Source organism: Haliotis rubra, unplaced genomic scaffold (assembly GCF_003918875.1).
Source record: "Haliotis rubra isolate DU_JTF1 unplaced genomic scaffold, ASM391887v1 Scf523, whole genome shotgun sequence".
NCBI lineage: Eukaryota > Metazoa > Mollusca > Gastropoda > Lepetellida > Haliotidae > Haliotis > Haliotis rubra.
Window position 1 is genome coordinate 281,504 of NW_025767217.1, and position 16,464 is coordinate 297,967.

The 16,464-nt window shown below is 40.3% G+C and overlaps 1 protein-coding gene across 4 annotated transcripts in view; it reads left to right on the forward strand.

Annotated features, from left to right (window-relative positions):
* The first annotated feature begins 715 nt into the window (after nucleotides 1-715).
* The window catches only part of LOC124252765 (GTP-binding protein ypt1-like), a 70,173-nt gene continuing 54,424 nt past the window's right edge, over nucleotides 716-16,464 (forward strand). Inside the window, exon 1 of one of the 4 annotated variants that reach the window (XM_046686418.1) lies at nucleotides 716-1,019. In XM_046686418.1, the coding sequence (XP_046542374.1) occupies nucleotides 949-1,019 (71 nt within the window). In that variant the 5' untranslated portion in view covers nucleotides 716-948. Of the gene's footprint in view, nucleotides 1,020-7,349; nucleotides 7,466-7,497; nucleotides 7,585-9,557; nucleotides 10,142-16,464 lie in introns of those variants that run through there. The other 3 variants (XM_046686422.1, XM_046686421.1, XM_046686420.1) reach the window with 3 other exon arrangements.

A 16,464-nucleotide genomic window follows, 5' to 3' on the forward strand; every position in this document is an offset into this window, starting at 1 on the left:
ATTACTCAGCAAATTCGAGAAATAATTGAAACAATTTGCCAATTACTGAGCTGCCGTCACATTCGGCGGGACCTCGTTCCATGCATCTCCAGGAATCCCAAAGGTCAGATGCATATACTTAACCTCTGAAATCTGAGTACCGAGACAGAGAGGTCGAGGTCAGAGGTCAGCCAACCACATGCGTTCACATCCTCTCTCGCGCGTATCTCACGTGCGATGAATTGACATGGACTATTTGAGATTTGTTTACGTCCATAGCTCATCTCACGATAGAGGAGTCACTTTTATCTGTAGGCTCGGTGGATACTTTGGAATTGTGAGGATTTTGTGATAAAGAGAGGGATGTGCCTGCGTTTCTTTGTGGAACTGTGTGAAAACTACATTTTTCTTACAGCCTGCTCTAAATTGCAATGTTGCCTGAGCGATTCCAAATGTTTGGGACAAGCCTGACGCTGGATTTAACAAAGTTGGGGAAGTTCTAACTGGAGCCTTCTTGGTTGCATCAGTTCTAAAATTTGATTATTCTCGACTTATTTCAATGTTCATAACGGAGTTGTGATCTGTCATAAACATAGTAATTGTTAATTTGACAGTATATTTTTTTACTATATTTACTAAACCAGTACCAAAAGTGAAAGTGTTCCATTTTAACCAGAAATATCCAAGATTTTGAAATTTGAATTCCAAGCGGTCATGTGGTACAGATATCGCTTTGTTTTGTGTAGACTGGGTCAAGTCTGCCAGCGTTCACTGTTGATGTGTGTTAATATGTGTCGTATGTGACGAGCAAGACAAAGGGCTCTCTGAATCAGCGAGAGAAAATTTAACTTTCGGCACGTGAACCCCATCCCGTACCCTTCCTTGTGAAATTATCCAAAAAACGTGCGAGGACAATGCTCCAGCTTTGATGCACTCAACACGTTGTCGAGGCCCCTCCTTGGACGAAACATGACTGTGAAGATGAACCGCCGGGCTTTCATCTTTCCACATCCTGGATTAACGTGTGATTACATTGAAACGTAAGTAGATTTTACTTAAGTAAATATCAAACAGATTATATTGGTCGGAATCTTTATCGATGTACCGTTATCTTGGTCATAAGGCCGTGCGTTTATCCGCAATTGTTCTCCCAAAATTTAATATAAACCAACCCTTACAGTTTTGATCGCCTAAATGACCTTGTTGTCCATCCATTATGGTGTATGATTTAATTACTTAATTTGTTTTTGTACATAATGAGCATGAAAACTTTTTGTTGATAACTATAGACAGAAGAAAACATCATCAGTTTCAGGTATTATTTCATAGGTGGGTCCAGACAGGGGTGTTGTATCCGCCCCTGTATTTCACATGCGTTTCTTTGATAACGGCGTTTGACTTTGAACATATTAATTCAAACCTATTTATTTTAACTTGGAAAACAAATCAGGATGGATAGTGTGTGCTACACAATTGGTGCTATTGTGAACATGTGTGTATTCGATTAAGTATGTGGAATTATAAGCACATTTGTCCTCCGCCACGAAGTATTTAATCGGTTGACCATCTTTCTCCCTCTTGTCTTTGTCGTAAATCTGTCAGCGGGAGGAGCATGGCAATTCCAGATCAAATTACATCACAGAGAATTTCTTCAGTGCAGCCATGAACTGGGACATGGAACTTCAGAGAGGCATGACCTAATTGTATTTATTGGATTATCGTGATTGTGCTTGTGAAACCTTTTAATTTCAACTTGAAATTTTCTTTATTCTTCTGTTTGATTTGACGCGTCTTGGGTGCGAACTGAAGAATTTGGGAATTGGACGGGGTTTAAGGTGATGTCTTGGGCATGGGAATCTCGTGTTATAAGTCTCGGTGTTGACAGGCGGTGCTAGGCATTACGGGCGAGAAAGAGAGGAGGAGAGGAAGTTAAAATTGACAAAATATATACCGGTAAATAGAAAATTAAGAAATTAAACATTGTGTACAAATAATGTGATCTTCACTTCTTAAAATGAAAAAGCCGTTCACTTCTAAGATCCAATGTTTACTGTTGTACGTAAGTCCATGAATAATGGCCGACCTAATCGAGGTTACGAGATAAGTTAAATAGAGTGAGCCTCCTTCCGAGTGTTACGCCGAGATGTGTAACGTCGCAGCGTCAGTTCTGAGTGTCTACTCCAACATGGCGCACATGTTTGACAGAAGTTTATATGTTATCAAGTGTGCCCCAACTTTCCCTTCTTGTGATCTTCTCCCCCCGGAATTCGTCTCTTTAACTCTAGAGTATTATATAAGTGTTTCACTTACGATCCACAGTCTAACAGTCCAATAAGACAGAAATTAGGGGTTTTAGACATGACGTTTCGAAGAATGAGGACTTGTCGCCTGACCTGACGGACGTTGTATAGCCAGATTGTTATTTTTTCATTTGTTTGTTGCATTCAGGTTGTTGGTATGGATTCGGAATCTTTGACCCTGTAAGCACTTTCGGTTTTCAAGAACTTTGACCTTGTTAAACCGTTGGTCATGAGGGTACTTTGACCTTGTAAATATTTTGAAGTTGGATGGAAATTGTGTCTGTACGACTGACAATGTCTGGTCACATTGTGAGCCTCTTCTTTGGTTTGTTTCCCCAAACTTAATGACTGTGTTATTGTCTGACTATTGACTTATTTTTTCTACAGATATTTATTCCCGAATGACGAGGGGCGGTTGGGTAGCCTTGTGGTTATTTTAAAGCGTTCGCTCTTCACGCAGAAGACCCCGGTTCGATTCCCCACATGGGAATAATGTGTTAAACCCATGTCGGGTCTTCCCCGCCGTGATATTGCTGGAATATTGCTAAAAGCGGCGTAAAACCCAACTCACTCACTCACTCCCCAAGAAGCTTTCCTCTATTCAACATACATGTACACCATAACCCAAACATAGACCCTCAAACATATATATGTGACGCATATTTCTGATGTGCTCTGATATTGCTGGAATATTCCTAATAACGGAGTAAAACTACACCCATGCACTCACTCTTTTGATGTTGTTTTATGGGTATCATCGTCTTCGTCTAAATGAAGGTCTGCACATTCTTTCTGGTGTCCCCCGCCGTGATATTGCTGGTATATTGCTAAAAAAACGGCGTAAAACCATATTCAGTCAGTCTGAACATTCTAAAGTTGAATCAAGAATAGTCTATGGCAATTGGATCTGTTCTGGGTGGTCTATATAAGTGTGTTTTACACCGCTCCGAACAGCCTGGATATTTTTATTATGTCACGAGGTGTAGGTTTCACGTGGAATGATAGCCTGACGTGGCGAGTCTTTTGCATGTTAGCAATTTTATACTAATTTGAATCTAGGATGCAAACCAACGATAAGATCATGACGCACCTAATAAACGCTACTCTTCGAAAATAATCGTAGAGCCTTAGACGACGGGGCCAATATGTGCTCAATGAGTGTGTTTAGTGAGTAACGTTTTACGCCGCTTTTAGCAATATTACGGCGGGGAACGCCACACATGGGGAATCGAACCCGGGTCTTCGACGTGACGAGCGAACGCTTTTACCACTAAGCTAACCCATCGTACCTCTTGAAAATCCTTATGAACAGGGTGTTATTGAAAGGGTGCAGAGAACGGACTCTGTATATTCAGAATGTACTCGGAACATGAAACCACTTATTGCGCAACTAAGGAAATAGTGATTCCTTGCGAATTCCTTCCACGTGGTATAAATACTGGCATTGTCAGAAGCTGGAGAAGAGGTAAATGGTAAAACAATTAAACTCTGTCAATGAAGGATACCGGGTAAACAAACGGTTCCAGAAAGACGGTTCCACAAAGCCAGCGCTAACGGGACGTATGGCTAAACCACATGTTCCAATCATTTTATGTCACACTTTAGCCCTTTGGCTTTTCTTTGTCTGGTCTTCGCCTCCCCACAAGCTGCTTCTCTCAGGGATGGCAAATACACTCGCCATGTGGTGGCCGGTAATCACTTGAAAAGGGACCCCCCGGGGTTAGGGAAGGGAGGCAGGATGCTACCGTGCGATCCGTGTGGAATGTGGGGGAGATCTTATCCCGCTCAGACACTGATTGCGTCGTTCTTTAATGGACGGGATTTGTCTCCGCTAGGTCAAGTTGACCCGGTGCATGTGTCTGTGTTTTAAGAGCGTCGTAGTGATGTGTTTATAACTGATTGCTGCACATTGTGCAGTTATCAATACTAAAGCAATTACGTTGTGTGTAAATAAAAGCGTAATGTATTTAGGGCTTTTTTCTTTGCTTTTCTTGTTTTTCTTTAAAACATTTTTTGTTTGTTTATTTTTTTAAATAAAAAAGAGCTCTTCAATCCGTGTGCCCTTTGAACCCGGTATATTGCGTCCGAAAAGGGTAGTTGGTGGTCCAGTGCCAGAAGTGTTTGCTAATCACGCCAAAGACCGGGTTCGGTTCTGCTGGTTGGTTCCCACGTTGCCAAAAGCGGCCTAAACCAACATTCATTCAGTCAACGTTTGACTCTCTAAGCTACCCACCACGCCTAAAGGCACTATCTTGAAGATGGAGTGTAATCAGCTCTTGTGAAGCAGCTCTTGTGGCCAAAAGGTACCCAGTTTAATCCCCTCGTAAGCATTGATTGAGAAGTAGTTCTGTGTACATGCAGCAATTATACTGCTAAATTCTGTGACCTCTCGAATCCCACTTACCTTAGGGGGCGGTGAGGTAGCCTAACTAAAGTAATCGCTCGTCACGCCGAAGACCCGGTTCGATTCCCAACATGGGTACAATATGTGAAGCCCATTTCTTCTGTCCCCCACAGATATTTTTGAATCTTGCTAAAAGTGGCGTAAAGCCTCACTCACTCACTCACTATTTACCTGAGGCTAGCCGCGCTAAGATGATCGTAACTCCCATACTTTTACATAGACTTACGACTGTCGTAGCGCTAAGATGATCGTAATTCCCATACTTTTACATAGACTTACGACTGTCGTAGCGCTAAGATGATCGTAACTCCCATACTTTTACATAGACTTACGACTGTCGTAGCGCTATACAATCTTTTTTTAACGGACATTTCGGAACATTCTTTTTGAATGACGCAGACAGTATTATCATAAGCTACAGCAGACAGGTGGAAATGTATCTTTTACAGGTAATATATTGATAACCTCCTATGATTCATAAAGAACAGGTGCGATGAATCTTGAGCTCCACACACAGCCCTCCAGATAGCGCTTATCTCTGATTTGTGGATTCATTATCTGTGCGAGCTGGGATGTGCGTGTTTATCATGGAGCACAAAACCCCACGGAGCACAGACTTGGATATCATATATATTTTAATATATATTGCATTCACGTTTTACTGTTTAAAAAACAGCTTTATTGTCATGCATGTCATCTTTCAATTTGGGTTGATGAGTCAGCCAAAGGTAAATACAGTATTTGAATGGTGGTGACGTCAGTTCCATGATTAAGATAAGAGTGCATGGCTGTGTGTCAGTTACTTAAAGTCAATTCAAATTTTGACGAAGACGGTTATAGATATTACGTAAGACACAGAATAGGATTTTCAGTGATTTTCGTCGCACCTTTTTGGATAGTGCTCGTAATCAGTAATAATATGTCGTCAGCCGTGTCACCAGTATGTGGAGCGGTGTGGGGGAAGGAAGAGAGGGGCGGGGGAATTCCTAACACGATGAGGGTCAGTAATATATATAGGTATATAGATCTCACTTCCAAGGGTGAAGGAGTCGGGTATAGACACCGGAATGTACCTGGAATATACCTGGTCCATAGTTGAATAATCACTGCCCACCATCATGTAGCTGGAATATTGCGGGCTTAAACAACGAACAAACTACTTTCACTTTTGCTTTTACTACGACTACTACTACTACTAAAATTAGTAGTTTAAATGATAAGTTCTGAAGAAGAGTAAATAATAGACTGTACTGTCCGCCTATCTAGACTTGCCTCTTCAAAGGATAGAATTACTATACATCCATGGACTCAGCATGCAGTACAGCTTTGGAGCAAGGCAACTACTACTACTACTCTGACTACTGCTACTGCTACTTTTACAACTACTACAACTGTTACTATTACTGCTACTACTTTTACTGCTACTACTACTATTACGACGACGACGGTGGTGGTGTTGTTTCACAAGTCATGACATGGTAATTATTCTCAGAACAGATTCTTGAAAGGCGTTAAATGTACAGCCTATATCTAAGTATGAGTCTTTCGTCATTAAACTGATTTTCCTTTCTTTAATGAGTGAATGAGTTTAGTTTTACGCCGCTTTTAGCAATATTCCAGCAATATCACGACGGGGGACACCACAAATGAGCTTCACACATTGTACCCATGTGGGGAATTGAACCCGGGTCTTCGGCGTGACGAGCGAACGCCTTAACCACTACCTTACCCCACCGTCCTCCTTTCTTTAAACCTCGACCCTTGTTATCAGAGTGTCCCTGCCGTTGGTATTTATATACCAGGGTGTCGTTGTACAACACAACCTTAGCGCTAAGGCTACCTTAAGCCTATGTTAAGGTATGGGAGTTACGGTCACCTTAGCGCTAAGATCGCTTTGTACAACGGCACCCTGATTCTGCTTCTTATTCTTTTCTTACAAACAGCTGATTGATTGCTTACTTTACGTCATCTAAATCTCATATCTAATTTAAGAAAGTGACGCAACCTTTTACCAGCGTGTATATCGTAATACCAAGGACAAATCTCATTATAGTAACTTTATTGAAATGTATACAATATACGTATGTCAGCGTTATTCTAAGAAACCTATGTTAGTATGTACTTATATATGGGTACATTTATGCCTGACGCAATTTAGCAAACAGTATCCCGTAAAATTCATTTGCTCCATTGTATTAAAATAAACATTCCGTAAATGTTTACAAATTACTTTAATAAATTACATCTAAAATAAGACTTACGTCATGTGTATCATATAAGATGTATCATTCTCGAAAGTGACTTTTTAAACAAAACTACGTAGTAGATATATGTATTTTACAAGACCACGTACCTAGTTGGTAATTAAGACAAATATAACATGTCATTTTACAGTTGACTGTTTTGGTTTCAAATTGTGAAGATCGTGTTCATGATGTCAGTCACTGGATTGTCGGGACCATGTTCGATTATTTCCTCACTGCCACCATACCTGCATTGAGAGCCGCGCACAACAATAATAAAAACCATACTTTCTCTTTTGTGCATAGAAATAGCAATAACAACGCATAGATATAAATACTAACCGGATAGGTTTATTTATATCCCTGACTGCACCCGTATACCAGCATACTACCCAAGATATATTCATTAAAGGGTAGATAACATTCCAACAATAAGCACACCTGCGTTATATTTACACGTGACCGAGTTGTATATAAAACGATTGGGTTCAGTTCGGATTCAACACAAGGTATAAAGTACCAGGAAACTCTCGAATAAGGTAAGTTTGCGATCAGGCCATTCAATACCTGTATAGGGTGTATGTAAACATGTGGATATCAGATATTAGCGACTTCGACTTGTATATTGTCTCATTTCGTTTAGGCTGTCGCGGGTTGGGTAAGTTTATTTTGGTGATCAATTAACTTTTTACATGTACTGGGATCTAAGATATGTGTCTTAGACGATTTGTAACATATAAATGATACAAGTTAAAGACTGGCTTCACGGGATCGGAACACTGATATTTTATCTAGGATGTAGGTAAACTTTATTATTGTTTCGAAGGCCGTATGGAATCCCAGCTAAAATAGATAGCCGTTTACTATTTTCACAGGAGTCACGAGTGGGTTTACTATGCATGAGGTAGTCACGTGTGGTTTTACTATGCATACACCAGTCACGAGTGGACTAAAAGATCAGGGTTTGGGTCTCGGTGATCTGGTTGAAAGCGTTTTCTTGTACCTCGATATTAGGGGTCGTTGTTAACTATATCAGTTTGTCTTGTCTGGATACGAGTGCTTGGAGGTAGACTAACGCTTAGTCTCTGAATATATATAATTTTGATAGTAGCAAAAAAACCATTTAAATTGAAAAGGAGTCCCAGTGACTTGGGAGAACCTGGAGAAATCTAGACTTTCTTCATTGAGGACTTTAGTATTGCAGGAAGGGCTAGGCAGTAGGGAAAAAAAATGTGGTTCGGGGACTGAGACAGACTAGAAGGTAGACTAACGCTTAGTACTAGTCTCTCTCTCTCTCTCTGCGTGTGTGTGTGTATGGAAGAAAGAAATGATTCCTTCTAAATTTAAAAAGGGGCCCCAGTGAGTGGCAGAATATCTAGAAAATCTACACTTGCTTCATTTAGGGCTTTATCAGTGTAGAAAGGGCTGGACGGAAGTAGACGGGAAAATAATGTAGTTCAAGGATGATAGAAAGACTAATTCAAAGGCTGACTTCACGTATAGCGGAAACAGGTCGAAACGGCCACACGTAGCCGAGTACGATCCAGGTGACACAGTAGCCTTGCTCGAAGGCGGTAGAGGATGATGCACTGGATTTAAAGGCATTCTATCCTTACTGAGGCTGGTTTAGATAAGTAGAAAGTCTAAAGTCGCTAGTCTTTTGTAGGGTCGACTTGTATTTATCTATAGTCGTGTCATCATAATCTAGTGTTATGATGCAACTAATAATCATTTCCTTGGAGACTTGTGCAAGTCTAGCGACACAGGTGACTTTAAAATAATCCGGACTGAGGGACCGGTCAAGGTATGTCATGATCACCTCCAAATCTGACAGACCGTAGGGACAGGTCATAACGAGTAAAACATACTTTGGAAGGGATCGTAAAAAATGTACAGGGTCGTGGGAAGGGTCATCCTAAAATATGACAAGTGTTAGTGAGGAGTGAGTTAGGTTTTATGCCGCTTTTATCAATATCCCAGCACACCAGAAACGGGTTTTACACATGGTACCCCTGTGGGGAATCGAACTCGGGACTTGGGCGTGACGAGCGAACGCTTTAACCACAGGGCTACCCACAGACTCTGGCCAGTGTTAAGGAAAGTAATATTAATTTCAGTACAATAATATTTAAAGACCTCTACCCACCCTCTCCCTGTATATACGACCGGTCACTAACGTGATTTAAGTCATTCCCTTTGAGCCATGTAGACTGATGTATGTTGCAGTAATAATGAACATGGTTTCACAGAGCTGATATTACCAAACAGAACGTAATATCATATGCAGGTGATATATTAATAATATCCGAGACCATAAAAATTAATCGGTGGAACTGTTTGACAATTCATGTACATATGTATATTGCAATGATAATTACGCCATACTCAGTGGATAGGCGGGTGGTACAAACATCGCAATGGGTCACGCGTTGAAAGTTACATTCATCCACGCCAGCGTCAGCAGAAAACCACCACGCCGTTGTTGAGGTCGGCCCTTAGTGTCAGGCTGTCAGCTGAGGTATTACGAAATGATGAGGTCATCCGCTCTTTTTAACAACGGGGAGTTTCCCGCACGGCCGAGTTGGCGCGAGACGGAAATTCCCATCACGTGATCTCCCTGGCGTTATTTTCAGTTTAGAAAACACTTCCTGTCGTCAGAAAAGGGACGTTATCGGCAGTTTCTTGTACCAAACCGATGTGAGGGTGTTTGTTTATGTCCGGCGTCACGGTCCATTTCCACGTGACATGCACGAGGAAACAATCGTGATCGATATTCAGGCGAAGGAAGACTCGTTCAACAACTTCTGGTGACGCTCGGAAAAGATCGGGTACCTCGTGGAATTGGTAACCTGTCATTCAAACATCCGAACTTAACGTGACAACGTGGCGAGCTCCGATATTGAGTCGATGTGCTTTGCGACAAAACTCGTTGTAATCTGTGCACGTGTTTTAACAGTTATCGAGACCTTTTCACAGTTTTGTAGATAACAACTTGAACAGAAACGGTTCATAGTCAACTCATGTGCACTCTACTCAGTAACTAGGTCAAACGAAACGAGGAAATTTGAAAGCAATGTTTTAAATCAGCTGACTGGTGTAAACAACAACACGAGTGTATATGCCCAAGTTTTAAGTCCAAGTGTCGTAAACAGTGGATAAATGTGATATTCACCCCATGAGATAACAGTTATAGATGCACACCACTCTGCTGAAAAGTAAGTTTGTATTTTGTTCACAATCTTTCATCAACGTTTCATGAGCATTGAGTTACAGTGCATTACATCACCGTGACAAAACACAATGTTTGTGAAATTTAATTGACAGTTAGCACGTTGATAGTAAAGACCTTGTCTTGTATTTATTTCTATTTATGATTAATAATGCTGTCAGACAGGGTCTTTTGGTGTAGGCCTTGGCTGGAACACAAGTTAATTTATTTATAAGAACTAGGTCTAATGACAAGAACACAGGTTTTTTGATTCACTTGTGTAGGGAAATTATTTTCCCTGACTAAATGCTTGTCATACTTGTATGATTTTCCTTAAATACTCTCCTTGAAGGTCCGGGTTAGATTTGAGCTTCAGCAACCCATGCTTGTCATGAGATGCGACTAACGGGATCGGGTGGTCAGGCTCGCTGACTTGGTTGACTCATGTCATCGGTTCCCAATTGTGTAGATTGATGCTCATGATGTTGATCACTGGATTGCCTGGTCCAGACTTGATTATTTTCAAACATACAGCCATATAGCAGGGATATTGCCGAGTGTGGCATTAGAAAACAAAGCCTCCTTGAAGAGAGATTGTTTAAAAAATGAAAATAAATGTGTATTATGAAATGTAAAATTTGCCATGACCCCTTATACTTTGTTTCTTATATCATCAGTGTACAAAATATGCTTGAAAATCAACAGGATCTTGTCATGATCCTGTGGTCAAAAGATGACATTATAGTGATCTTATGATCCAGCACTATGAGAGAAAGACTCAGGGACCCTAAGACCCAGGACCCGTGAAGGTCAGGGTTAGAACGAACCTTCAGTAATCCATGCTTGTCGTAAAGAGGCGACTAACAGGATTTGGTGGTCAGGCTCGCTGGCTTGGTTGACACATGTTATCGGTTCCCAATTGAGCAGATCGAACTCATGCTGTTTATCACTGGATTGTCTGGTCCAGACTTGATTATTTACAGACCGCCGCGCCATATAGCTGGAATATTGCTGAGTGCGGCGTAAAACTAAACTCACCCACCCCACCCTAAGACCCAGCTAATTTAGAAAACTTTATCTAGGTAGTTCTATTTCAATAAGTGACATGAATCTTTTATGAAGGGGTGGTGGGTAGCCATAGATCTGGGTCAATTCCCCACATGGACACAATTGTGAAGCCCATTTCAGGTGTTCCCCACTGTGATGTTGCTGGAATATTCCTAAAAGCAGTGTAAAGCAATGCTCACTCACTAACTTTAATCGTGTTTATATTCTATCATCTTTAAAAAAATTAAAACAGCATTTATGTCTTAACATTATTCTGGTGAGGGCAAATATGTTCACACTTATCAAAATAACATCACCCTCCTTGCTCCAGCAGTTTTATACGTTTCTCTGTGTGTTTTTATATTGTTTAGTATTCATGTGTTATCCACTGTGATGTATATGAACATCCCAGATCACTCAACCGTGGATTTAATTATGGTGTATCTCTCAGTTCATGCACCTATGTAGAGCATACACTCAATTGTATACATTGTGGTTACAATGCGGAACAGTTTACTTGTGTTTGAAATGTTGAAGGTACATCATGATGTAGAAACGCATGTTTGAAGTATAACAAAGTTGTTACATGTCAGTGAACAATATGGAGAAGCTTTTCATGTTTACAATGTGTGACACTTTGTTGTATCTATTCCTATCTGACTGTCTCTTCATTTTTTCACATCACCTGCTGTGATGTATGAGTGAGTGAGTTTGGCTTTTCGCTGCTTTTAGCAATATTCCAGCAATATCACAGTTAGACACCAGAAATGGGCTTCACACATTGTACTCATTTGGGAAATCAAACCCAGGTCTTCTGCGTGTTGAGCGTACACCTTAACCATTAGGCTACCCCAGGGCCCCCTACAGTGATGTATGAGAAGTTGTATGGGGAATACATCTACAGTATAACAGTGTTATCACATGTGTATGATTCAGTAACATTACTCATTGTTTTAGAATAGAATAGAATAATACTTTAATGCCTTTTCAGGAATTTGTGTTACATCAGCAGAGCTACTGACAGATAAGAGAGATACCAAACATATCTTCACATTTGTTTAAGAGAGATATGGTACTTGGAATAAAGGATGTACGGGCTCTCTTAGTTTTCACAATTGGACTTTGTAGCGGCGGCCTGAAGGACGGAGGTTGTATTCCGAATTTAAGTAGTGAGAAATGAGTCAGATATGATTTTGCCAGCTTGATTCACAGTGTATCACTACTAGCAACAGTATTCCACTACATCATCATGATCATATACTCACTTAATAATTAGGCCAGTCAACCCAGTGACCGATGTTATGAGCACTCCCATACCATGGAGGTCACTGAGTTCACTACTCAGTACTGTTCAAGCATGACATGACACACTCCACAAGTCAGATTATAATTATGTGTTAGTATTTGTCCTCTTATATTGCCTATAGTCTAACTGGTTGCCATACTTGTCGTAAGCGGTGACTAACGGGATCAGGTGGTCAGACTTGCTGACTTGGTTGACACATGTCATTGTATCCAAGTTGCCTAGATTTCTGGTGTCCCCTGCCGTGATGTTGCTGGAATATTGCTAAAAGCGGCGTAAAAGCAAACTCAGTCATTCAGCCAGTTGCCTAGATCAATGCTCATGCTGTTGATCACTGGATTGTCTGGTGCAGACCTGATCATTTACATACCGCGGCCATATAGCAGGAATATTGCTCTGTCCAGCGTTAAACACAAACTGGTTGTCTTATTTTTGATTGAACCTGATCAGCTATTGGTGCATCAGCCATCCAGTCTGATCTCTCTGATTCCTTGTTTTCTTATTCCTTGAGTCAAGAGGATGGAGATTTTTATTTATTTTTTATTGTTAGTAGTATCTGACTGTTTTGAGAACATATTCTAATAACATAAAGTAATAGTTTAAGCATACACTGTTATCTACACGAATACTTACCACATGTCAAATTAAAGAGACTTTGTTTCAATTAAACTAGAGTAAACTACAGTTATAAGAAAATCAGTTTGTCGTTAGTATGTTTGTTATAAACATAGTAAACAGTATTCTAGTTTTTACAGAATTAATGATGAACACAGGTTTAAGATAATCATAGTGCTGAGTTAAAGTGTTCGCTCATCCCGGTTCAATTCCCCACACAGGTGCAACGTGTGAAGCCCATTTCTGGTGTTCTCTGCCATGATATTGCTGGAATATTGTTAAAAGCAGTGTAAAGCAATACTCACTCACTCATAGTGCTAAGATCTCTACAAGTGGGGCTGGTTTAACTGATATAATAGCTAAAATGGATAGAATTATCATACACCTGCATGTTATCAGAAATGAGTGGGCCTCTGTAACTTGATAATGCCCCCAAATTGCTTGACGATGGGCCATTATCAAGCCCGTTGTTAGGTGACGTCATAAGTAGCTCAGCTGTTGATGTTCAATCACCTACGGCTCGTTTGAACGCGGGTTCAATATTGACGATATTTCTGACTCCCATTCATCACATATACCTGTGCCATTATTCACTTTTTGGCCGGTGCCAACCTTAACAATTGTACCATTAATTACAACATGCAGCAATGAAAACATCGACTGGAACTCTAACGTTGTTGAGCACTGAAAAAAATGGCGGCTTGTAGCATGGGCAAAAGTCAAGGTCAAATTTTGGTCAAAATAGTGACGTCTTTTTGATGGGCAGTTAATGAAAGACCTCAGGCTTCTGCAAATGATAATACCCTGAAAAATAGCGTTACCCTTGTGAAATTAATTTGTCACAATTCCAACAGAGAGTTTGTCATAGTGAAATGTGATTTAACCTTAGAAATATAATGTTTCCAATCTGTGCCTTGTGATAGCCATATTGAAATGTGATTGTTTACCGTTTTAATGACGATCGGTCACAGCTGGTAGTACAATAACAATGTTATTACTTATCAGCTCGACAAGTCAGCAGTTTTATTGACAATGGGAAATGGGGTCAGTGCTTTGTCATGTTGATGATACTGGGTGATTAATTGTATCTCAGGCTTTAATGAAGGCATATATGCTCAGTCATCAGTTACATTCATAATGTTGCATATTTTCATATCTGATATCACCTTTTGATGGATGGTTGGACAATGCCGTATATTAACAGGCTCTGGTGATCTTTGGCATTATCTGTTTGGTGAGTGAGTGAATATTATTCCCCAGTCGGCAGTATACCATCTAGTTCTCTGCTGCCTGTTCATTATCAAGTTTGGGCCAGGCAGGTTGGTTTGTTGGTTGGTGCCAAACTCCTAGAGAATATAATGGTTGATGACATCCAACATGACACCTGGACGTTGGCAAAATGGAGGAGGACATCTTACACTAATGCTTAGTTTTTCAATTTTTATAATTTTGATAGTTACAGGGGGTGAAATAACCTATTGCCTGACGTCCGAGTCCAGTGTTTTTTTCTGTCGGGCAAGCAAATTTGTATATCACGCTGTACCGGTGTCCAGTTGACTTTCCAATGTTAATTATGTTGTTTATTTTTATAAATCAACAAGAAAACGGACGGAAAAGTGGAAAAAATATCAGGGCAAGTGATTTTACATGTGCCACTGTTCCGGAGTACATTAGCAATTTTAAAGTTATTTCCACCCCTGAGTTACAAATAATCCCATTTAAATTGAAAAGGAGCCCCAGTGAGATGGGAGAATATGAACGCCGGAGAATGTAGACTTGCTTCATTTAGATCTTTAGCATTGCAGGGAGGGCGGGACGACGGAAGGGAAATAATGCAGTTCAGGGACTGTGATACAGAATAGGGGACATATGTATGCATAACAACACAAGACAATTTCAGGCAATGTATGATAACAGTGATTTATATGTATCCAAAAGTGTATCAATATATTATTTAGAATGTTTGTCAGGTCAAGCTTGCTAAGTGTGGACCAGTACCTAGGTCCTGTGCAAACACAAAGCTTGAGCTGTAACATACTTGTGTCATTTACGTCATTAATATTACTAGACGTTTACAAGGAGGAGGACTTATACAAACAGGGTTGTCTGCTTACAGGATCCTGACATATGTAAGGTTTGAATGACTGTTTGAGAACACTCTACTGGATACAAAATATTGACTATACTCCAAGATCATGTTTATTGGAATATGTTTTTTGTAAGGGAGACTGATCCTTAACTTACTTGTTCAGTACATGAATGATTTTTTTAAAAATCCGGTTCTAAAACTTGGTACACCATTAACTTGCTATAATATTTAATTTTTGTGTAAAATCCCAGTATTGTTTAAATGAATAAATAGATGTAATTTTAATGATAAGTAAGTGGTGAAATAACACTGAGACAGGAGAGGTAACTAAATGGCTGGTTTGTCTGTCTCACAGTCCCTGAAACCACAGTATTTTCCCTACAGCCTAGCCCTCCCTGCATTGCTAAAGCCCCAAATGAAGCAAGTCTAGATTTCTCCAGGTTCAGGAATCTCCCAACACAATGGGACTCCTTTTCAATTTAAATGGGTTTATTTGCTACTATCAAAATTATATATATTCAGGGACTAAGCGTTAATCTAAATGGCGTTTGTGTTTGATCGTTAGAAGGTTGGTTCCACACCAAGCGGAAATTCTATGTTAAAAGTGAAATAATCACTCACCCAATTCATCCCTATTTGTTCAGGGCAGCGGGGTAGCCTAGTGGTTAAAGCGTTCACTCGTCATGCTGAAGACCCAGGTTTGATTCCCCACATGGGTACAATGTGTGAAGCCGATTTCTGGCATCGCCAGCCATGATATTGCTGGAATAATGCTTAAAGCGGCGTAAAATTTAACACTCACTCACTCACCCAGTTGGCCAGTCCATTCAATTGACACTCGGGCATCATGTTGCCAACCAACCCTTGCAAGATGCTAATGAAGAGCCACCCAACTGTTCACGCGAGGGAGCAAATATATTAATGCTGTGATATTGCATTACCGATGTAAAATATGAAATGATACAAGGGCATAAATCAACAGAGAAAAGATATTATACTCTGGATAAACGAGGGTCATTGCACTCACTGACCTTCTCCTTTCTGCAGAGCGTATGGTAGTTGAGAGCGTTGGACATGTTTATGGTGGTTTTGTTCTCTGATCGAAAGTGAACGTTTCTTTTGGACCTGTAGGTTAGTTATCTAATCCTCTTAGTTGGGAATCCGTTTAGGCGTTATGAAAAGATGCGATGAAGGATTACTTTTTGATGAAAGCAATTTGGTCATTATTTCGAAATAATGAGCTAAGCTCCCATTTCATAAAAATCACAGGATTTTG